The sequence below is a fragment of the Phaseolus vulgaris genome, chromosome 10, assembly GCF_000499845.2.
Source record: "Phaseolus vulgaris cultivar G19833 chromosome 10, P. vulgaris v2.0, whole genome shotgun sequence".
Taxonomy (NCBI): Eukaryota; Viridiplantae; Streptophyta; class Magnoliopsida; order Fabales; family Fabaceae; genus Phaseolus; species Phaseolus vulgaris.
The window spans coordinates 34,335,506-34,359,866 of NC_023750.2; the positions used below are offsets into that span (position 1 = coordinate 34,335,506).

The 24,361-nt window shown below is 30.3% G+C and overlaps 1 protein-coding gene across 2 annotated transcripts; it reads right to left on the reverse strand.

The window, feature by feature from the left end:
* Positions 1-396: 396 nt before the first annotated feature.
* Positions 397-7,202, reverse strand: LOC137818397 (homeobox-leucine zipper protein ANTHOCYANINLESS 2-like). Of its 2 annotated transcripts, none has more exons than XM_068621807.1 (9): positions 5,952-7,202; positions 5,625-5,842; positions 5,271-5,388; positions 4,477-5,160; positions 4,221-4,322; positions 3,906-4,121; positions 2,153-2,327; positions 1,683-2,050; positions 397-1,211 (listed from the first exon to the last, which is right to left on the reverse strand). In XM_068621807.1, exons 1-9 carry the CDS (start codon positions 6,168-6,170, stop codon positions 816-818), a joined length of 2,496 nt encoding a protein of 831 aa, XP_068477908.1. In that variant the 5' UTR covers positions 6,171-7,202; the 3' UTR covers positions 397-815. The 2 variants fall into 2 exon arrangements, with proteins under 2 accessions (XP_068477908.1, XP_068477907.1); XM_068621806.1 differs by having other exon boundaries at positions 5,625-5,845; positions 5,952-6,730.
* Positions 7,203-24,361: the final 17,159 nt, after the last annotated feature.

Here is a 24,361-nt window from a genome sequence, read left to right on the forward strand (position 1 = left end):
CTGTGTATAAGGTTGAAATAATATAATTTGAAAAGTTAATTTAGAGTGTATGAAACATAGTATTGAAAAAGAAGGTAGAAAGCTAAGGATGGACAGAGGTAACGGATTAACATCAAATCAAAGGGGTCATGGTGCCAAAACGGCGTTATCTTGAAGAATCCCTATTCTTGTGTTCTCTGTCAGATAATGTTCCTAGCTAAGGTGGTCGTGTTATATCGTTATTGGAAGAATCAACAAATTGCATTAAATGATGCCAACGCTTCCTCCAACACCTTCTGCACACTCATTTAATGCATACCAGACACACAACACAGATCATTTTTATTATTTTCCAACTACTATTTAGCTCATATATTATTATATAATTCTATTACTATTTTTACAAAATAAAAACAATTAACCAAAATCATAATACCATATAATTATCAAGTTTCAACATTCTTCAAGGAAAAGTAAAAATAACATTTTAACTAAAATAAATACTAAAAAACCTTTTATTTTATGTTTATGTTTTTCCCAAAAGGTCGACCCGAGTCAATACCCGAACCACGACCCTTGCCTTGTGCTAAGGAACCTCACCCGACCCGCTCCGGATCCTTACCACCATGCAAGGAGCTTTTTCTTTTGTTTCCAAGCGCGGTTCGTTCTTGACTCAAACAACCATCCGTCATTCGCACGCGCCACCCATTACACATTTCAATGTCTACTAAGTTAACTTTCAAAATCATAACAAATGAAGAGAAAAAAAAAAAACCACACTCACGTGACTGGAGATGACAATGACATTATCGATCACGTGATGGTGATGGCTATGGTTAACTTTCGCAGTGCAGGGCAGCTTTGATCTTTTGAACGGTGCATGATATGAGGTTGTTCACGGTTTCCACGGACTCTACTGTGAGCTTGGCTGTAGGAAGACTATTCACAAGGATCTGAAACGCCACCGTTAAGAGGGACCCACTCACACGCGCCCCACCATTATCACCACCATTTGCTGTGGTAGTAGTGCCATTCTGTGACCCACGAGACCCGGGCCCATCTGGAACAATAGCAAACCCTGAAGGTAGCAATGCCACGTAAGCCGAATCACCACCGTTCATTACCACGTGCATGGCCGGGATATCCACCGGCGCGTACACCACAAGTGACCCCGCCTCGTCTATGCATGTCTCCTGTAGTATCAGCATGCTACTCTGGTTCGAGTTTATGGCCTACAAAAATAAAAATTCATTAAAACCCAGTTCAAAGTGAGATAATATAATATAACTACTGTGTTGTCATTTTCGAGAAGCTGGTCAAACCTGTTTCCAATTTTTTTTGTTTAACTTTTTTTTTTAGTTTTTGTTTATTTTAAAAAATTGAATAAAAAAGCAATGAAGTCAGAAACCCATGCAGGTGACTATCCCCTATATTTTGACTTTATTTTATTTTATTTTATTTTAGTGATTCATAAAAATCTGCCTTCATTGATACTTCCAAAATTTCCATCCTTGTCCTTCTCAAAGATTCAACAGCTCTCATCCAAATACTAAACGACAATAAACACCATATCCCATCTAAAAACTAGTGAAAACAAAACATTAACACAACCTTTGCATGGCCTAACAAAGAAATTATTGCAAAACAAAAACTAGGAGGAATTAAATTGTTTGAGATGATAGAAGGAGAGAGAAGAAGCATACACTAGCTCGCAGGAGAGAGACGCAGTTGCCGTGGTCTTGGCCCTTGGCAATATGGGCCATCTCTTGCATGGGCCCACCGTTGGAGAGTATGTCCCACTCGCTTCGCAGGCGCTCGTCGCGGAGGAAGTCGAAGAGCCTCTGGGGCGACACAGGGAGCCACACGGAGGTGGCGGCACTCAGCACAATCCCCGGCGGCTCGCCGGGATCATCCACGCTCTTCCGCGTCATCACCCTCACGTCCTCATCCACGTTCCCAGGGTTGAGCTTGTTCCACTTGTGCACCGTGGAGGCACACACACCGGCGCAGAAGTTGTTGGTCATTCGCTGCGCCAGCTTCACCATGCTCCGCCTTCCCCCCGCCGTTATTGCTGCACCCACCATCAAATCATGAATCTTAACAACAAAATCTTTGTGATAAACTTGAGTTATGTAAAAAAGATTTATCTTTTACATTGCCCATATTAAAATACCTGAATGGTCTCTAGAGGGTGCTGCTGAGGACATTAGGATCGCAAGACACTCGCATTGGCGTTGAAGGGTAGCCACCCAACGTTGAGCACCGAACCCCATTCCTGAGCTTAACAATGGTCTATAAACCTGGTGAACTTGGCTCTCATCGTATTCTGCATGCTCCACCCATGTCACCTTCAAACCAAATGTAACCAACCATGTCAAAAAATTTCATGCATGTTTCAAAACTACTATTCTGGTGATTAATTAATTAATTAAGTGCATCTCATGTTGACTGATTGAATTGTATGTATAATAATATAAGGTTATAAATGTTGGTTCATGGCGTCACTGATAATACAAAAATGTTTAAAAGCAAATCTTGGAAAAGCCTGAAGACTGGGTTTAGCAACAGACATAGGTATCTCTCATGGACCTCGACAAGTACATAAAATATTGGTACTATATAAAGTCAAGATGCAGTATTTACAGGAGCAACAGGTACCGTGAGCATCGAGATTTACCACCAAACAAAAACTCAGAGGAAACAGACAAAGTACTTGGTCTCTCATTTTTTACTCCAAGGATTTCATTCAATATTATATGTAACAGCCCTATAGGTCTGGAACTAGACCACATTCGATCTCGTGAATTAAATAATGCTAGAAGATACTCACTATGTGGCGTCAAAGATTGGAATAGAAACATCATATGTATTGTTTATAGAATCAAAAAGTGCGTGCAAGATTATAAGGCCAATTTCACACAAATGGATATCTTATTAATGTGTTCAAGATGCATAAATTTAAGTGACGGAGACTTTTGTGAATAAATTAATGGATTGATTTGGATTTTATACCACACAGGGAATACTCTATTCCAAAACTAACACTATTATCTTATAAGGAATCTATACATAGATTAAAAAAATTATCAGTTGATAGTTGAGATAGTTATAAATTAAGTATTTAGGCAATCACTGGCTTGGAAGATTAAAAAGAATTGCCAGGTCTTGGATTTCTGAAATGGTAATAATTAAAAAATGTGTAGGAGCACCATTCAAAGAGTCTATGGGATTGAAGATCAAATGTTGAAAATTCCACATTGAAATATAATTTGTTAAATTGAGACAAGGAGAAGCATCCTACTCTGCTGCAATGATATTATGTAAACTTTTGGAAAAATGAAACGAATTTTGTATGAAAATCATCACTGACAGAATAGTTATATAGAGAGTAGTCCCTAGACTAGCTAAGTTACTTCGAAACAGGAGCTTCGAAAAGCAAAGCCCCGCGATTCCTTGGCATGGTGTTTTGTTTCTCTTGAATATTCTGTACTTAGCTCTTACGATCCAGTAACTTCCATGAACAAATGTAATTAAAAACAAAGGGAGAGATACCCACTTCAGAAGTCATAACAAATTCAACAAAAACATGAAAGCTATTAAATATTAGTGTATAGTTTGGTAACAGTGGCTGCATGGTCAATAGTTTCCATGTATATAGAAGAAATAATGTTGGGAACACTAAGTATGGAGAATATAAATAATTTTTGCCGTCTTAAAAAAGATTAGGATTCTTAACAAAAACAGTATATTTTTACAATATTTTTTTGTAAAATTGCCCTCCCTTCTTCTGACTTTTTTATGCTAAGGTAGTAGTGTAATCATTACTTTCTTTTGTTTTCTAAAGACTAGGGAGCAGCTATATCCAAACATAGAGTTAGAACAGAATCATCCGTCACTAAAAACAAGAAAGAGTATTTTCAATTTACCTTGGAGTAACCATTGGGCATGTCTTGCACAACACAACCAGAAGGAAGCCTCCTACAGTTGACAAAACTGGGTGGTGCTCCTGAACTTTCTCTGATGCTATCAATGGACACATCCACCACTGCCCAAACCCCTTCTGCGTGCTGCTTGCAAAACCTTAGGAAATTGACCTCACGAACAGGAACCAAAGGCGAAAGAACTTGAAGTTCAGCATGCATCTGAGCACCAAATTTAAAGGGTCAAAAACCAAAATGTCACCCCATTTCCCTTCACTGAGAAACGATAAAAAAACTTGCAAGAAAATAAACCAAACTTACTAATTGAAGTGCTCCATTTCTTGTTCCATTTATTCCATTAGATATCACTTCAGCAGTGGAGGTTCTCGCAATGATACAAGGAAACATCTCTGCCCATCGATTCTGTTGAGGCATAGTACAATTCAGTTATGCATTTGCAGGTGCATTTTCAACATTTGATCATTTTATTAAGTTTAGATGTAATACTTTACGTGCTTCATACACTATTTTGCAATTGAAATTGGAGTTTAATGAGATAAATTTTCATTTAGCTTACCGCGTCCATGAGAGTCTCGACAAGAGCCAAACTGTTAATGATGACCATCCCATTTTCCCTAGATGCGTCAGACACAAACCCATTGGGTCTCAAACCAATACAAGGAGTGAAAGTCCTGACGTACTCCTCATGGTTCATAATTTCCCTCCCACCTTCAACATTCCTTACCCAAAGAGGCTCCCCAGCTTGAGCCATCTTCACCAACTCATCCATGGCAGCCAAAGCGAGCTCAAGAAACATGGACCTCTCGATGGACCTATCAAACCCACCCACAACAGAAGTTGGTCTAGTACTCGAGGGAGACACCATAGCCAAAGGGTTGTTAGACACAGACATAGACATTCCCATTCCAAAATCTTGTCCCAAAGGCATTGTAGTGCTCATGCTGATTCCACCAAACCCGTTCCCCCCAACGCCAAGCTCCAAACTTGAATTCGGTAACGAAGAAACGGGGCGACCCAGAAACTTGCCCGTGAGTGCACACACGCGATCGAGCTCGTCCTTCAACCGGGCATTCTCAATCCGAAGGTGCTGCTCCTCCAGCGAAATCTCGCCGATGATGGCAGGGCCACCGCAATTGGAGCACATGGGGTTCCTCATTGCATCCCTGATAGACATGTTCTCCGCTCTCAGCTTGTCGTTCTCTTGCCTCAGCAAAGTGTTCTCGTGCCGCTCCAACTGGGTCTGGTACAACCGTACGTAGAAGGAAAAAGTTTCAAACTGCATCAGAAAACCTCAAAAAGGAAGAAAAGGAGGGTGAAAGTGACTTGGTGAGAGTTTGAAGCGTGTCACACCTTCATTTGGGTTCTACGGTTTTGGAACCAAAACTTCACCTGTCGAGTTTCCAAGGACAGCCTCTTGCTAAGTTCGAGCCTTTGCTTCTCGTCTGGATGAGGACACTCCTTGAAAAATCTAAACCCCATTAAAAAAAAACAAAAAATCATCCACCATTCAAATCACAAATTACATACATGTACATGTACAACGTGTTTAGGAAGTAAGAAACTGTTTTGGAACCAAGGTTATAACTATCCGCTTCTTAGAATTACATGTATGAGATGTGAAGATGTAGAAACAAACATGTTAGTAATTATAAGAGTGAAGAAGAAGAGAGGGGATGAATTGTGTGAAAATGAAAATGAAAATACGCTTCAAGTTCTTGTATCTGCTGAGGTGTGTGTCGGTGATAGCGTTTTTTCCTCGGAGGGTTGTCGGCGGCGTCTTGTTCATCGCCGGAAGCGCCGTCGATGTTGTCGCTGCCAGATCTGCTTTCATGTTCTTCTTCTCTGCTTCTTCGCAAACCATTTGGTTCGAAGCTATTCTCCACCATTCTATTCACATCTTCCTGTCCGTCTATATTAGTTTGCTGCTTTTTGTTTATTTTTCGCAAACAAGAAAGGAAACGAAATAAGGAAACACAGTACAACATGGTACCAACACGTTAGATTATAAAGTAAAGTAACAAGATCTCTCACAAGTGCCAGAGATAGTCCTGGAGAGTTGAACATGGATTTGGCCAAGGTGGGAGTGGTGGTCACGAGGCGGGGCTGAGAGATTGCACCAAAGGGCATTCTATCGTCGTTGTTGTTGTTGGTATGGTTGGTGGTGGTAACGTCGTTGTAAGGAATATCCGAAACGTCGTTTCTGGCACTGCCACTACCTGATTTGTTTTCAAGAAAACCCCCAAAACTCATCAAAGAAGCCACTTTTCCTTCAACAAAAGTACCCGAAACAAGCCTAAATTTGCCTAAATATTTTACCCTCAAACCCCTTGAACTCACTTATCGCTTCGTTAGTGAGAATTCAGGCGTCAATTAGCTACCCCAAAAATTTGAAACCCAAGAAAGACTCAAAAGATGAACTGGGTCGGTCAGAAACAGACTTATATACTCTGGGAGAGTGATCAAAGGAGAAACTTTCAAGGTAAGGGGAAAAGAATAGAGACAGAGAGATAGAGGAGACAAAAGGATAAAACCCCAATGTCTCAGCTTTCTCTCTGTAGCCGAAAGAAAAAAAAAAACGCTGTCTTTTTCTTTTCTTCTATTATTTGTAGAGAAAGAAAGGAGCCTAAAAACCCTTATGCTATTCCCTCTTCGTTCTCTAACCCTCTCTTAGTAGTGACCCTTTGAGAGTGGCACAGGCACAGCTGAATGGTAGCTTCAATCCATTGGCTTGGGGTTAAATGGAAAAAGGATATAAGAACCCTACTGTCTTTGCGTGTGTGTGCCTCATTCTCTGCATGCTTGACTCTTGTAAAGCCTAAACAGAAAAAGACAGAAAAAAAGAAAATGATGCAGATTTTAATTACAGTTTTAACTGAGTAAATATTTATATTTAATCTATGGAAGTTCTTGAAGTGAGAGTCGAGTTTTAATCAAAAGCTTTTGTATTTGACTTTTGTAATGGAAAAACAGTATGCTACTATACTGTGTTAAGGAAAAGGGTTGAAGAGGGAAGAAAATGAAATGGTTATAGATTTGGGAAGAGAGTGTGGGGTGAGGGAAAAAGTGAAGATAAAACTTAAGGTGTGGACTATTGGAAGCCTTACAAATAGATGGATCCAAAAAGGGTGGGTTGACTCTTACTGTGATGGCTCATACTATTTGCACAGTATCCCCAGAAAGCCTGTGAGTGACTGTGAAAATTGCAAAGTGGCTTTTTGATGACTTTTTGTGGAGATGAAAGTAAACCAAGTTTACAATGATAGGGTCCTATGGTGTGTGTGTGCGCTTGGCATCAGATCCATGGGATGGGACTCTTTCACAGAAATCTCAACCTTTCTTCACAGACCGTCCTAGGGATTCTCAATAATTGGACTAACCTTCCTTTAATCACTCCTAAGGACACCACTTTACACTTTTCTCCCTTCCTTTTATTTTTATTTTTTTTAATCAATCTCAAATTAATTCTCATCAAATACACCCTTTTTAAAAATATATATTTTTCAAATCTTTAATTTCTTCAGTTAAAAGTTTTTGTAATTATGAAAATAATTAATGACATAGTTAAAGTTGTCATAGAATAAATATTAAAATTAAATACCCAACGCGTTTTGTGAATAAAAAATACAAAATAGAAATCAGTTTCCTTACTGTAACTTACAATCATTAATCATATAAGCTAAATAATTTAATTGCATTTATAAACAAATTAAAGTAAACCGTTTTCAAACTACAGTTACTCAGAATACTAATTTTAAAATTGAGGAAAAATAAATTTATTTACAATTTCATGAAGTAATCTTATGGTCCCCCAACTTTTAAAATTTGCATAGCATTCTTTGTTCAGCGTGTGGGGCTATTGACAAAAAGTTAAACGGATTGAAACTTATACTTAAATTCGTTACATTAAAAAAATGAATTGTTTAATAAATTGAATTGATTTTTCTAGTCTAAATTTTAAAAACTAAATAGGCCTTAAAATTATATATATATATAATAACTTCATTTATTTACATTCATTATGTATTTTGATGATTAATTATGTGCACATTATATGTATGTGTCATTAATATATTTATCTCCTAGTTTAATGTTTGAGAGAGAGAAAATGAATTAATTTGAGGGGAGGGATTAAAAAGTGAAATTGTTTAAATTAATGAAGAGGAATTGAAAAGTGAAAGAAAAATCAATAAAAATATGTTATTAGGTATGATTCATAAGTGTTTTAATTAAAAAAAATTAAAAAAATTTAATTTTAATTTTGTAATTAAAAAAATTTAATTTTAATTTTGTAATTAAAATTAATTTAAAGTAAAATATGATTAGTTTTTTGTATTATGTAATTAAAATATTATCTTTCAACTTAGTTAAAAAAATGCAAATTTAGCTAATATTGTAAATACATATTAAAAATGAATTTAAATAAAATTTGGATAAAAATAATTATAAAAATTTAACAGAAATTATAAATTTCATAAAGTTTAATAAAATAAAATAAAGTAGGTGTAAAAATTCAACACATAATAAATATTAAACATAAAATAATACAATATAAATGAAAAAATAAAATAAAACTATAATAATTAAAAACAAACAACAATCATATCATGAGAACAATCTATTACTGTTAATAAATATAAAAATGTATAAATATAACATTTTCATAAAATAAAATAAAAGTTATTAATAATAATATTATTTAATAAACTTATTTTGAGGTTTTTTTAAATCTATTACTATTATTTTTTAATTTATTATTATTATTATTATTATTGTTTTTTAATTTAATATTATAAGTATTATTTATAAAATAATTTTATTATTAGTTTTTATTCTTATTTCATAATCATAAAATTATATTATTAATTTTTTAGTATTTATTTTGTTATGATTATATTATATATTAAATAAATAATTGATTATTTAATAATATAATAAATTATGTTATGAGGTTATTACATTCTCCACCCATTATTACCTAATTGATTATATAATTTTTTAATTAATTATGTGAGTTTCATTTTTATATCATTTTCAAATTTTTTTAATTTTTATTCACTATTAAAAATAAAAATTAATTTTAAAAAAATAATTAATATATTTATTAAATTAAATATTATCTTAGAGATTAAAAAAATTACTAATATTTAAAATTGTTTCTATTATTAATAAAATATTTTTTAAATTTATTTCTAATTAATTATCAATATTTTACAAACCAATTACTTAGATTTTAAAGTTGATAGCTAATTAAAAATAAAATTAGAATCTATTTATCAATAATAAAAATTATCTTAGATATCAATAAATTTTTAATTTCTATAATAATATTTAATTTAATTAATATAATAATTAATTATTTTTTATTTTTAAATTAATTTTATTTAATAATTTTTTTAATAATTCAGTCAAACAGTTTTAGAATATTTACTTTAATTAATGTTTGGTTTGATGGTTGATATTTTTAAGACTAAAATATATTATTTTAATGTTTATAATCAATAGTTTTATTTATTTAAGATATTAACTTTTATTAATATGAGTCCACAATAAAAAAAAGTTAAAGATAAAATAATAAATTGGAGTATATTTTCTTGTCAATAAATGTTAGAAGTAACTCCCACTCATTGTGACAGTTGCGCTACCCTATGCACAATGTTCAAAGGATTAAAGTTCTAAAACAGGATAAATTCCCGATCTACATCATTTATACTCTAATTTTCCCTAGTACCCTTTTGTTTTTATTTTCCTATCTAGCACCTTTTTATTTTTATTTCCCTATCTAACACCTTTTTATTTTTTATTTTTCTATCTAGCACAATGTCAAAAATAAATTAAAAAATAATAATTTTTTTTTTATAATTTTAATTTTGAATGCATTAAAAAATAAATATTTTTAATGTTTAAAATAGTTAGAAATATAATTAATGAATAAAGAAATGAGTTTTTACAAAATAAAAATAAAAAAGTAATAAATTTAAAATGTTTAGTTTAAAAATTATTTTTTTTAAGAATGAATAAAATAAAAAATTAAACTCTACAACAACATAAAAGTTAAATCTATAAACATAAATTAGTATTTATTTTTATTATTATTGATGATGTAATCATGTTAATTTCAAGTAAAAAATACAGGACATAATTATAAAAAAAAAAACAAGTTAAATAAGGACTGATATGGACATAAAAAAGAACAACATGATCGAACAAAAAAATGTTCATATTGTCAGAACACACATAAATAATATGTCCCAACATTATTGGATTGTGCACTTCTCGTCATTAATTATGTTTCATTTCGCACAAACTATTTAATGTACCATTGAAGAAAATATTAAATGAATGATCATCTTTCATTTATTTTCATTTTTATGATCAACATATACTTATTTAGTATCGCCTTATATCTCTTATATTTATCTTATTTGGATTTTTTTTATATCTTTTATCTTTATCTTAATTTGTTTTGCCTTTATTTTATATATCTTTTATGTTTTTAGTTATTATTTTTTTCTGCCATTCTTTTTTTTATTGTTGCTGTTTTTATTTTTTAGACTTTTTTTTATTTTTTGCTTCTCGTTTTTAACATTTGCATTAGTTTTTTTTTTAGGATTTTGTATTTAGGATAGATACTTCAATATTATTTTTGTGTCCATTATTAATTAATACTAATTGACTTTGATTTTTTTGTAATTATGTCATGTATTTTTTACTTGAAATTAACATGATTACATCATCAATAATAATAAAAATAAATACTAATTTATGTTTATAGATTCAACTTTTATGTTGTTGTAGGGTTTAATTTTTTATTTTCTTCATTCTTAAAAAAAATAATTTTAAACTAAACATTTTAAATTTATTATTTTTATTTTATAAAAACTCATTTCTTTATTCATTAATTATATTTCTAACTATTTTAAACATTAAAAATATTTATTTTTTAATGTATTCAAAATTAAAATTATAAAAAAAAAATATTATTTATTTATTTATTTTTGAAATAGTGCTAGATAGGGAAATAAAAACAAAAGGGTGCTAGATAGGGAAATAAAAAAAAAGGGTACTAGTTAGAGAAATAAAAGTGTAAATGGTGCTAGATAAGGAATTTACCTTCTAAAATACACGCTTTAAGGAATTTTGTTGAAGATGATAAATGTTTAATTAATATTTCCATTGTAATTAATGATGATTTAAAATTAATGATACCCACATTTATAAATATTATTAATGTTTCCGTTTAATTAATACTGGTTTAAAATTAATGATACTCACATTTATTTCCTGATTTTTTTTTAAATTCTTCACATTTCCATTCATCTGATTAGGAGTTAGCATTTTACTGATAGTTTATTCATCTTTCCATTGAATATTGAGAATTTTATATAATTTTGCGAGTCAAATTATATAAAATAATAAAAATGGAGAGCATTAACATAAAGATGTTTTAATAGTAAATTTGGAAGCTTAGTAATAACAACTAAAACATACCTATCAATCTTATCAACAATTTCTTATAATTAATAAGATTTAAATTTTATTATACCTGAACATCTTATTGACAAATTTATTATGATAAAAAAATTATTAAATGGTAATAAATAGTCTGTGTAACTAATATCATTAAATAAAGTACAAAACTTAAATTTTGGTAACCAACAATAGAAATAGAAATGGTGTAAATTGGAACTCCCAAATTCCTAACTTAATTAGTTACTACTATACTATTTTATAAATTAAAAATATTAATATCTAATTTTTTTATTATTAATAAAGATTTATAAAATAATTTTTTATTTTGGTATTAACATTAGTTATTAAAATTAATTTAGAATATAAAATAGTTATTAACTACAATTTTACATTAAAAAAATCATTAAATAAAAAATAATTAGTTATTATATTAATTAAATTAGATATTATTTAAAAACTAAAAAAATTATTAATATTTAAATTAATTTCTATTATTAATAAATAATTTTTAAATTTATATCTAACTAATTAAATAAAGTTATAACTAAAAATTACCAATCTAGAAACTATTTATTAATAATAAAAATTAATTTATATACTAATAATTTTTTTAACTCTCTAAAATAATATTTAATTTAGTTAATATAATAATTAATTTTCTATAATTAATTTTTATTTGATAATTCTATTGTAGTGTTGTTAGCCAATGTTTGTCACCAATTTATAGTTTATAAATTTTTATTAATGATAACAATTATTATTATTATTATTATATATATAAAAATAAAGATATGATTATGAGGAATAAATAAAAAGGTGAAAAATAAAAAATTGGCATCATTAAATTTAAATCAGCATTAATTACAATAAAAAATTTACTTAGATATTTATCAATTTTAAAAATTTGATTCATTACAACTACTATTTAAGAGCTCTCGGTAGTTAAATTGCAGTGTTATTGTTCTCATTCCCATCCCTATTAGATTTTATTAAACCAGTTCCAGCACAATCAAGTAGTAAATAATTGAACAATCATGTTTAATAGAATTATTTTATAATTTCTTTTGTTATATTTCAATTTTAACATTGAAAATTAAAACTATTTGTTGAAATAAATTTTACTCAAATAATAGTTGTTTTTCTAAAAATTAATTTATAATTATTAAGTATGAAATACTCCTTTTAGTACACATGAAAACTCTTTATTAGTTTTATATTTGAAGTTACCACTAAATTAAACAAGATTCTTTTTTAATGTAGTAATATTATAAAAAATCATTAAATAAAATTAATTTTAAAAAATAGTTGCTATATCGATTAAATTAGTTATTATTTTCGAGATTACAAATTTATTGATATCTAAATTAGTTTCTATTATTGATAAATAGTTTTTAAATTAGTAGCTAATTAGATACTGATTTAAAAATTATTTAATAATAACAAAAATTAATTTAGATATTAATATTTTTTTAATATTTAAATCAATAAAATAACTAATTATTGTTTTTTCTTTAAAATTTGTTTTTATTTAATAATTTTCTAATGATTTAAATATATTAACAATGGCATGAGAAATTTCTAACGCTTGAAGAAACTAAACTCTTCAATTAAATTGTTAAGTTATATTAGTGTCATCGGTGCATAAATAGTATATAACTATCCTAAAATAATAAAGCAAATGTTTTATAAACCTTCTACTCTATTAGGTTTACTTCCCATTTTATATCCTTCTCTCCTATCCAACTTCCTTTACTGAAATTAATATTAGACATTTGTTCAATCAAATATTCCTTATTATTTTTGTTATTCTTCTTGTTTTTTTTTTCTTTCAAATCATTCACAACCCTAATATTAATTTTTTTTACACATAAATACACAGTCTCATATATTAGCATAAATTTGTGTCAATTTAAAGGACTTTTTATGTCAGGTGCTAAATATTTTCTCTCTAACATACATTGATTTCTCTTCTTACAAATACTTTAAATTATCCCACCTATAATGACCCACAGTTTGTTTTTATTAAAAGTTGTCATGTTAAACGTCAATATGCAACTTGACATCTCAGCTATGCAGACACTTCCAAGTAACAACAATCATTTTTCATCACATGAAAAAAATATTATTAAAATAAGAGAAAAAGAAAGAAAATACAAAAAAATGGGGATGAAACTAAAACTCATATGTTAACAAAAACGATACATAGTCAGATTATACCTATTCATAAAGAATTCTAAGAACATACTAGATGAAAGCCTATTATACAAATGAAATGATTATCTATAAATAAATCTTAAATTAGCCAACTTATCGACACACAAATTCCCTTCACGAAAAATATGAGTAACCCTAAACCTGATTTTCCCACAGTAATTAAGACAAGTATTCCATCGATTACGAAGCATCCACGGAACATTAGTCTTAACCGTGAACGCAACACATCTTTGAGCTTCCTCCATATCATGTATGACTCCATAAAACTCAACAACAATAGCAGTCCGAACTTCAAGAAACGCAGAGAAAACACTAATACATTCTCTCATACTCCCATGAAAAATACCTCAATAAGTAGCAAAACCAAGATACCCCTAGCAACCCCATCAGTATTAATTTTAACCCAGCCTGATAAAAGAAACTCTCATCTAACAAGAAGAAGACGAAGAACTTTATCACTACAAGTATTAATACCAAAAAGCTTAATCACATTGAAATCCAACATATCATTCTTCATGGGAGCTTTAGACGAATTTTCCACTAGACAAGTTAAATCTTTAATGACCGAAATAGCCCTAGAAACCTCAATCTTATCCTGAAATTGAGCATAATTCATCATACGCAATATTATCCAAATAGAAAAAGTTATCACAACAAGCTTAATCAATTTAACCAAAGGACTACCATCACTCTTAATAAAAGAAAAAAAATCATCCTTATTAGAGAAATATTACGAAGTGGACTTTAAGCCTAACTCAACCCCATAAAACCGGCTCATAGGGTTGAGGTTTGCACCCACTTATATACAATGAAAGGCTCTAATCTCTAGTCGATGTGGGATCTCCAACAAGAAATGAGAAGTAAGAAAAATTTGTCGAACCCAACCCAAATATGCATTGCATTAGAACATTTAAAAAATAATTGTTGAATAGATTCTCCATGCTTTTCACAAAGCATACACATAGAACATATATGTTGGAGATCCCACATCGACTAGAGATTAGAGCCTTTCATTGTATATAAGTGGGTGCAAACCTCAACCCTATGAGCCGGTTTTATGGTGTTGAGTTTGCTATGTCAAGTTTTTATGCTTCAAAGGGAATTATACATCAAACATCTTGTGTTGAAACACCACAACAAAATGGCATTGTGGAACGTCATGATGTTTTCTTAATAAATTCTATTCCTACTCCATTACTTAATAACATCACTCCTCATGAACAATTGTTTGGAAAACCGTATGACATTTCTTTTTTAAAAGTGTTTGGTTGCCTATGTTATGCTAGTACCATTACTGCACATAGGAAGAAATTAGATGATAGATCTATCAAATGTATTTTTCTTGGTTTCCCGCAAAATACAAAAGGTTATATTGTTTTAAATTTAAAGTTTCATCGCATAAAGATATCAAGACATGTAATCTTTCATGAAACCCATTTTCCATATAAATTGGATAGTGGCTTGCCTAGGGACCCCAACACTTTATCTCTCCCTATTTCTAACGCATATAATTCTGCTCTTGATTTTTTTTTTCTGATACTGCACCTTCTGCCGAGCCGTGTGCCTCTACTCCTGCACCTTCTGCCGAGCCGTGTGCCTCTACTCCTGCACCCAATACTGCCCCTCCACCAGCCTTATTATCCTCTGATTTTCCGGCAAATAATGTCTCTGCTCCTGCATCCAACACTGCACCTCCACCAGCATCATCACCTCCTGCACCTCCAGGAAGCACCTCACCCCAATTTCCAAGAAGATTAACTCGTCCTCACCGACAACCTGCCTATCTTGCCGATTTCCACACAGCAACCAACACTGTAAGTAGTAGATATCCTATTCATAATTACTTGTCTTACAATTCCTTATCTTCTAATTTTAGAAATATTATTTCCTCTATCAATTCTCATCCTGAACCTCGCACCTATACCGAAGCCTCCAAACATGCTTCTTGGCAATCTGCCATGCAAGCTGAGCTTCAAGCTCTTGCTGCTAACAATACTTGGCAACTTACCCCTCTCCCTCCAGGAAAGAAAACTATTGGTTGTAAATGGGTATATAAAATTAAATATCATTCTGATGGCACTGTTGAGCGCCACAAAGCTAGAGTTGTTGCCAAAGGGTTCACCCAACTTGAAGGACTTGATTTCTTAGACACTTTTGCACCTGTTGCTAAACTCACTACCGTCCGCCTTCTCCTTGTTGTTGCCACTACCAAAAATTGGGTTTTAAAACAACTTGATGTCAATAATGCCTTTCTTCACGGTGATCTCCATGAAGAGGTATACATGACCCCCCCACCTGGTCTCTCTCTTCCTTCTCCCCAGTATGTCTGCAAGCTTCAACGGTCTTTGTATGGTCTTCGTCAAGCTGGTCGTCAATGGTACGCAAAACTTTCTACTTTTCTTTTATCAAATAATTACTCTATCTCTGTTGCTGACCACTCTCTTTTTCTTAAATATAATAATGATAAACTCACTGTTATTCTTGTTTATGTTGATGACTTGGTCTTAACTGGTGATGACACGGAGGAAATCAATACAATTACTGCATCCCTTCACCATCACTTCAAGATAAAAAATTTAGGTAATCTCACCTACTTTTTGGGACTGGAAATTGCTCGCAATAGTACTGGTCTTCATTTAAGTCAACACAAGTATACTCTTGATCTCCTTCAAGAAACTGACATGCTTGACTCTGCACCTGTGGCCACTCCTATGACTCACACCTCCCGTCTCTCTCCCGACCAAGGCTCACCTCTCGATGTTGATGCCACTTCCCAATACAGAAGACTCCTTGGACGTCTCATTTACTTAACCAACACGCGACCAGACATCGCCTTCGCTGTCCACAATTTAAGCCAATTCATATCTGCACCCATAACTCATCATCAGCAAGCTGTCTCCCGTCTTTTGCGTTACCTCAAGGGCACCCCTGGTGAAGGACTATATTTTTCTCACACTAGTTCACTTCACCTTTGTGGTTTTAGTGACTCTGACTGGGCAACATGCCCTACCACACGTAAATCTGTCACTGGATATTCCATCTACTTAGGCGACTCCCTAACATCATGGAAATCAAAAAAGCAGCCAACTATCTCCCGCAGCTCCTCTGAAGCCGAGTATAGAGCACTTGCCACCACCACATGTGAGCTACAATGGTTGTCTTACCTCCTTCAGGATTTACATCTTCCTCTTTCCCAGCCTGCAAACCTATATTGTGACAACAAATCTGCCCTTCAAATAGCTTCCAATCAAGTTTTTCATGAACGAACCAAGCACATCGAAATTGATTGTCACCTAGTTCGTGAAAAACTTAACTCTGGTCTCCTCAAATTGTTGCCCATTACTTCTGTAATGCAAGTTGCTGACATATTCACCAAGCCCCTTGCTTCCGCACAGTTCTCTACTCTCAAATCCAAGCTGGGCCTGACAAATATCTACTCCCCAGCTTGAGGGGTGTTAACATATTTAATTTTCCATTTTAAATTATTGGGCTTTGTTTGTTTGGCCCAACCTTCCTTTTCTGTTTCAGCTAGGTCTTAATCTTTCTCTTATATATACACCATGTATTTTACTCTATAATATACAAGTGAATAAAAGTTTATTTTATATTTAGTTTTCTCTACAATTAGGGTTTATCAAAACCTTTTTTCTCACACATCAGGCAAGGAATATTCATCTTCATTTACTGTAATAATATATGCAAACCTTTATTCTGAATAAATTCTGAAGAAATAGTAGAGCATCATTTATCATTTTAGAAATTAATAAAAGCACCTGTACCAATAGTCCAAGAAGTATAATCAAGTATAATAGAATAAAATTGCTTAATTTTAGGCCAAAGAGATGAGGATCTATAAATTATTTTAAACTTGTATTTTGATTTAAGAATCCTGACTTTCAAGAGCAAAGACCAAGGCCTGTTGCTATGAGTAAAGTTTCAATTGTTCAATGATAAAGGTAAAAACTGTAAAATGTTTGAAGTAAAGATTACAAGTTTAATTATGAATAAAAGTATTGTTAAAATGAGATATTATTGAAAGTTATTAATGATTGTGTAACAAAATTTAGATAAATTAAATTATAATAAATTATATATATATATATATATATATAATTTAACTCATACATACATTAAAAGGTTTGTTATTTAATATTTTTTTTAATTTTTTTTATTAAGAAAGTAGATTTTAAATCTAATTCAATTTTATAAAATTGATTTATAAGATAAATTTTTTATTTATTTAATCTTATAAAATCAGTTTAGTTTATAAAATGAAATTTTCAGAAATATTCTTATTGATAGTTGATGTAGATCTCAATATTTTTATTTAAATATTTTTTTTTGAACTAATAATAATAATTGAAAGGTTGTCCCCACTAATGGAACTTAAGCATTAAACATGCATAAAGAAGAAAGCGCATTTAATTATGAAGGTAATGAAGTTTGATAATTGTGATATTTTGATGAAGTTTGAAGCATTGAATGAGAATTGATGAAGAAAAGAAGGTGTAAAACTGATATTTGAAAGGGTTGAAGTATAAGGAGAAATGTAGTTGATGACACTGAGTCTATGTCGGCCCCACCAGACTCTACACCTTTTTCACCTTTTTTTTTCTTCCACCTAATTAATAAGTCTAAAATATTAATATCACAAACAATCATGCATTCTGAAAATGTAGGCATGTGATTCCGTCAAACTTTTTGAATTTTGATTGCTCTTTCATGTTCCGACATATTACTTGGCCCCAAATAAAGAAGACAAAAATAGCTCCCAAGGGAAACATCCTCGCCATGCCTTTCAAATTTTCTCTTTCTGTAATACAAATCATATCTTTATGTAATACAAATCATAATGTTCTGGAGTGACTAGATATCATGTTTTAGTGAGTGGACTTAATTATTATATTTTCTCTACAATCTCTATTTAAGAGATATTTGTGTTTGTAATAAAATTGTAACAAACAGAATGAAAACTTAATTAGTTGCTTGTGGATGTAAGTTGTAGTTGGCGACCAAACCACACTAAATTTTGTATTGTTTATTTTTTTGCAGTTATTCATAATTGTGTGTTGCTTACGCATGCGTTTTTTCCATCAAAAGATGAAAAAATCATATATAACTTCAAATTAAGTTAATGAAGTTGATTTAAGGATTAAAGTAGTAGTTAAGATATGATTAGACTTGTGGAGTGGGTTAAAAATTGAGAGGTAATTAAAGTTGAAGTTTGAGATGAAAGGAGATGGGATGAAGGCGACAAAAGCCCCTTTGAGTAAGGGACAAGGATGAGCAATAATAGGTTAATGGGGCCTTCCTATTTGCAGGTGTGGAAAATAGAACTACAAACAAAGTGTTTCCCTAACACCCTCACCATCTTCTCAATCTCATTTTTTTTTTCCATTTTTATTATATATCAAATGACGAACCTCACTATGAAAAAGCAAGTATTTACAAGAACTGTACAAATAATAATGTTCCTGCCCTTGTCATATTTATTCCAAACTTGGGAAAGGTACCATAACTTCATTACATCTATCTATACCTTTTCAGCCATCTTTTAATCAAATCAATTATTCCTTTTGCTTTTATTTCTAAATAACTACTTTCTTTTATGAGTAAATTTTTTTAAAAAAATAATAATCATTTTAATCGATCAAATTCTTTTAAAATTTAAGGATTAAATTAAAGTGGATGCAAGGCTATAAATACTGACAAATTGGGAATTTCATATACTTAGTAAATGTTAAGTAAATGTAAGCGGTGAATAAATTTTAAAGTCAATATATATACCTTCAATATGCATTACTAATAAGTAGAATCAGTAAATTAAAATTAATAAGTAAAAAATAATTTTATAAATAAAAAATAATTATTTGTTTTATTGACTAAATTAGATATTGTTTTAGAGACTATAAAAATTATTGGTTTTATTATTATAAATAGTTTCTAAACTGGTATCTAATTAGTTATCAAAGTTTTAGATACCAACTTCAGAATCTAAATAATTGGTAGTTAAAACCTAGGTATCTAATTAGAAACTAATTTTGAAACTATTTATCAATAATAGAAACGAATTTGGATGTAAGTAATTTTTTTAGTTTCTAAGATAGTATCTAATTTAGTCACTAATTATTTTTTGTCTCTAAAATTAATTTTCTATTTAATGATTTTCTAGTAGTGTTTTTCACTCCCAATCAATTCGTAATATTACTTTTGAACTCATTTTAAGTGTTATTTAAGTTTTTTTTTTTACTTAAAAAATTAAAATAAAATTATCACTTTTTCTTTCTTAGTAAAATATTAATAAGATTTCTATTTTACTCTTTTTTTAGTCATGGTAAGAATTTAATATTTTTCCTTAAACATTAAAAATAATAATTAAATAAAAATTCCAAAAGAGCTAAAAATAAATGAAGGGATTACATCATTTGTATCATTTAATGACACTGGAATAATCGGTGTGCCTGAATGATATGTGTGAAGGTGGTATAAATGTAACAATTGAGTTAAACTTGTAGACTAATAGTTGTTTAAATGATATGGAGTTTGAATATTTTGTTAGTTAAAAATCTTATAAATAAAATAACTTAATTATTTACGCTTCATTTTCTATAAACTATTATTTTTTTAAAGCATATTTTTTCTACTCTTTTTTTAAGTTTCTTACCCTACAAGAAAATCATTAAATAAAAACCAATTTTAGAGAAAAAAAATAATTATATGCATGGCTAAATTAATTAGAGACCATATTAAAAACTAAAATATTTTTTATTTCTAAATTAGTTTCTATTATTGTTAAATAGTTTTTAAATTAATATTTAATTAACTACCAAAATTTTAACTACCAATTATTTATATTTTAATTAATTAGACATAGTCTTCCATTCCTTTCTATTTTGTTAATTTCTTTCTAACTTTTAGCAGAACCGATTCCCAAAGTTTTGCTTTCCTCAGATTCCCACTCACCATCATACTCATATACATAAAACGAATAAACATCTTAATGTAGTTAAGGAGTTGTGCAAAAATATTTAATTGGCTGCAATCCACACTTAATCTCCTCACCTTACTTTTTTATGAAGTTTATTTCGAGTCCAGACACTAACTCAACATCTTAAAATACTTTTAATCACAATGATATTCTATTTTAGACAATATTAGTAGTAAAGAAAATGATGTCATTTTATTGGAGTAAATTGATCCTAATGAGGTTTTAACCTACCTTACCTTGATCCCTTATGACATATTGTTCTTTGCAGCCTCTCACTAAACCCATCAATCTCTCTCTCACCAAAAAAAAAAGAATTGATACTAAAGATCTCTCTATCTTAACCATTTTGATAGATAAAATTCTTTAGTTGGACTATCATTGACAAAATTCTTTAGTTGGACTATCATTGACTAGAAAGAGACAGAAGATGATTTTACGCACCATTTTTATCCATGATACCATTTTTTTTATAAAAATCTAGTATACCCATCATAAATCTCATCCTTAATAAAAGTGTTTCTTAAATAAATATATCCTTAGTTTTTATTACTTTTACCTAATCACTGGTGCAAAAAAGGTGGAAAACGGCGGGCTTTCTAACCGCTGTTTTTCAACACGTAGTCTGTTCTCTTCAAGCAAAGAAGGCGACTATTTAAGCGTTGCGTTACATTCAGTATAAAACGAAGGTTATGGTAAAAATCGTCGTTTTATACCCTCCCTAATCTCCGCACACATGGTGCCCTAATCTCAGCAACAATGGTGGTGAAAAGCAGTAATGACGAACAACAACGGCAGGCTCACGGCAACGGCCACGACAGCTAGCAGCGACGAAGAACCAATGGAGGCACAAAAAACAACCAATGAAGACAACAATGGTGGAAGGAAATGAAAACCTTCACCAACAATGGAGGACAAAAACAAATAAGAGAAAAAAAAAACAATCGTGAGTGAATGAAAGAAACTTACACAATGGCAAAGAGTTCAAAGATGAAGAAGAAGTAGAGAGCACAAAGCAAAGGAGGAAGACAAAGCGCGAGAAGACAAAGAAAATACGAAAGTGTAAGAGGTGCGTTACGAACTAGGGTAAAGAAATGAGTGTAAAACGACAACTTTGAGGTAAATTCAACGTTTAGAGCAAAACACTTGGTCAAAGATAACAACTACCACTCATAGTCGTCTTTGTAGACCAAACACTTTGTTCTAAGTCAACGACTACCACTCATAGCCGCCTTTGTGGACCAAACGCTTTGGTCTAAGACAACAACTACCACTCATAGTTGCCTTTGTAGACTCGTTATAATTTCGAAAATATCACCACATTTTAATGAACAACGTTTGACAATAAAAGTGTTACAAATAGACATTTTTGCAGTAGTGAACAGTTTTAGACATTTGTTTCTATTTTTATTTTTTTTACTCCATTACAAGATGAGATGAAGAATTTTTTTTTTTGAAGTTCTTGCGATTTACTCAATTTTGTGACCCTAGTATAGATAGACTGATAGATATAGTGTGCATGGATCACTTTAAAGGTTGGCTGTTTGTGTAGTTTATCCGTGGATTTAAAGATGTAACTTGATTTGGCACAAACAGTAAAATGGAATGATTAGAACATTGCATAATTTGTGATCCTCTTTTATGACAAAACATAATGATAAAAGTGTTAGGGAATGAAAAGGTCAAAGGAAGACACATGAGAAAGCACATGTTTATGAGGGTGGGTTGAAGAAAGTGAATTTCAACTAGGAAAGTTGTGCAGTAGGTTTTGTTTTTTCAACTATTGATGCATCAACTGCCTCTTCATTGATATATGTTGTGTATGGACAACACTTTCCTAACTAACAGCTTTAGATGCATCAGAATGAAGAAGAACTTTCTGGAGAGTACTGCACCAATAAGTGATACAATAATGACCATCAAAGAATAATTGAAGGGGTACTGCTTTCTTGATTTGATAGTTCAACCATCATAATTTTACGGGGCAGTATACTAACACTCAACAATTTTAACTTCTTAATTTAACTCATATTCTTAAATATTTTTCAACTATTTTGTGTTCTGCTCCAAAATTGGAAGAAAACAAGTCAAATGGACTACGAGGGTTGGAGATTCCACATTAGAGATGAGAATATTTCATTGTATATAAGCGGGTATAAACTTCATTTCATGAATCGGTTTTATAAGATTAAGTTAGGCTTAAAGTTCACTTTGTAACATGGTATTATAGTTATTTAAAGTTTATCATAGTGAATGTTTGTTGGGTATCACCCGCTAACGGAACGTAATTGGACCGTCCATAATATGTTATTCCACACACGAGCTGTCACTCTTGACGTGATGGATTGTGTTGGAGATCTCACATCCACTAGAAATGAAAATATTTCATGATTTTATGGAATTGAATTAGGCTTTCACTTTATAATAACAATCACTTTGTAATAACAATCAAGTAGTAAATAAGTTAAATAGTGTTATTCGGTGTTTTAAGTATTTAATCAATGTTGGTTTGTTTAATTTAATGATTTTTGGTTTAATATTGTCTCAGTTCGTGTTTAATATTTAATTAGAATGTTGCAGTTTTATTTAGATCATTAAAGACTCTCTACTGTTAAAAAAAGAAAAGAACGTTAAAGTTTATTGTTATTATCTTAGCTTTGTGGTTTAAGTCATATTTTCAAAACCGAAGCATATTAAATTTGAATCTTTAGTCTTATTTCTCATGAAACCATGTATTATATACAGCCACAAATAAATGTTTTTTTTTTATTATTATGCAACATATATATGTCATAGTTTTTTCTTCTTCTAAAAAGTGTTAGAAGTTTTTACGCTAAATTAATGCAAACCAATATTAATTTATTTCTTAATTAGATATTCGAATAAAGAAGATTCTTACTTTTCATGATCTTATTTTTCAAATAATAAAAAATATAAAATTTCACTTTTTAATTCGACTTATTTGGAATAATTGAGTTGTTGAAATAATTTTTATTTATAAGTCAAACATAAATTTAAAATTATTAATTTAACTATACTTGTTTATATTTTCAATTGAGAAACATATATATGACTAAGCAAATCGGATCCTGTGTCATGTTTAAATTTTAGAAGAAAAAATCCTATGTAAATTTTGTATTTCTTTATTTCTTGTATTAAATCAAAATTAGGAGAGTAAAGGAGTTCGACTAAATTGAATAACTAATGTTGAAGTTTGATTTGTTAAAAAAAAGTTATACCTAGCTTCTTTTTATTTATTTGAATAAATTTATATCTTAGAATAGTTAAAATAAAATATATGTCACGTCGTTTAAATAATGTATATTTTGATTATTTTTTTATTAAATATATTTTTGAGGTACCTTTAAGCTTTTAATAAATACTTTTATTTTAAAATATAAGATTACGGTAAGAAACAGATAATAAAATAGCATATGAATGTATATTTATGTAATAATACTTATTTTAAAGATGAAATAAAAATTCTTAGAATTCTTTATGAAAGATATATAATCTATCTATGTATCGGTTTTGTTAACATATAGATTTTGATCTAGTCCTTCCATGTTTTTTTATATACATTTTTTTAATAATATTTTGTTCATATAATAACAGATGATTGTTGTTACTTGAGATATCAACTTAGTTGAGATGTCTAATTGCATAATGATGTCTCACATGAAAGCTTTTATATAAAAAAAAAAGATGAAATAGCAATTTACATATTCACTACATAAAAGTAAAGTTTTTTATTATATAATTTTTTGTTATT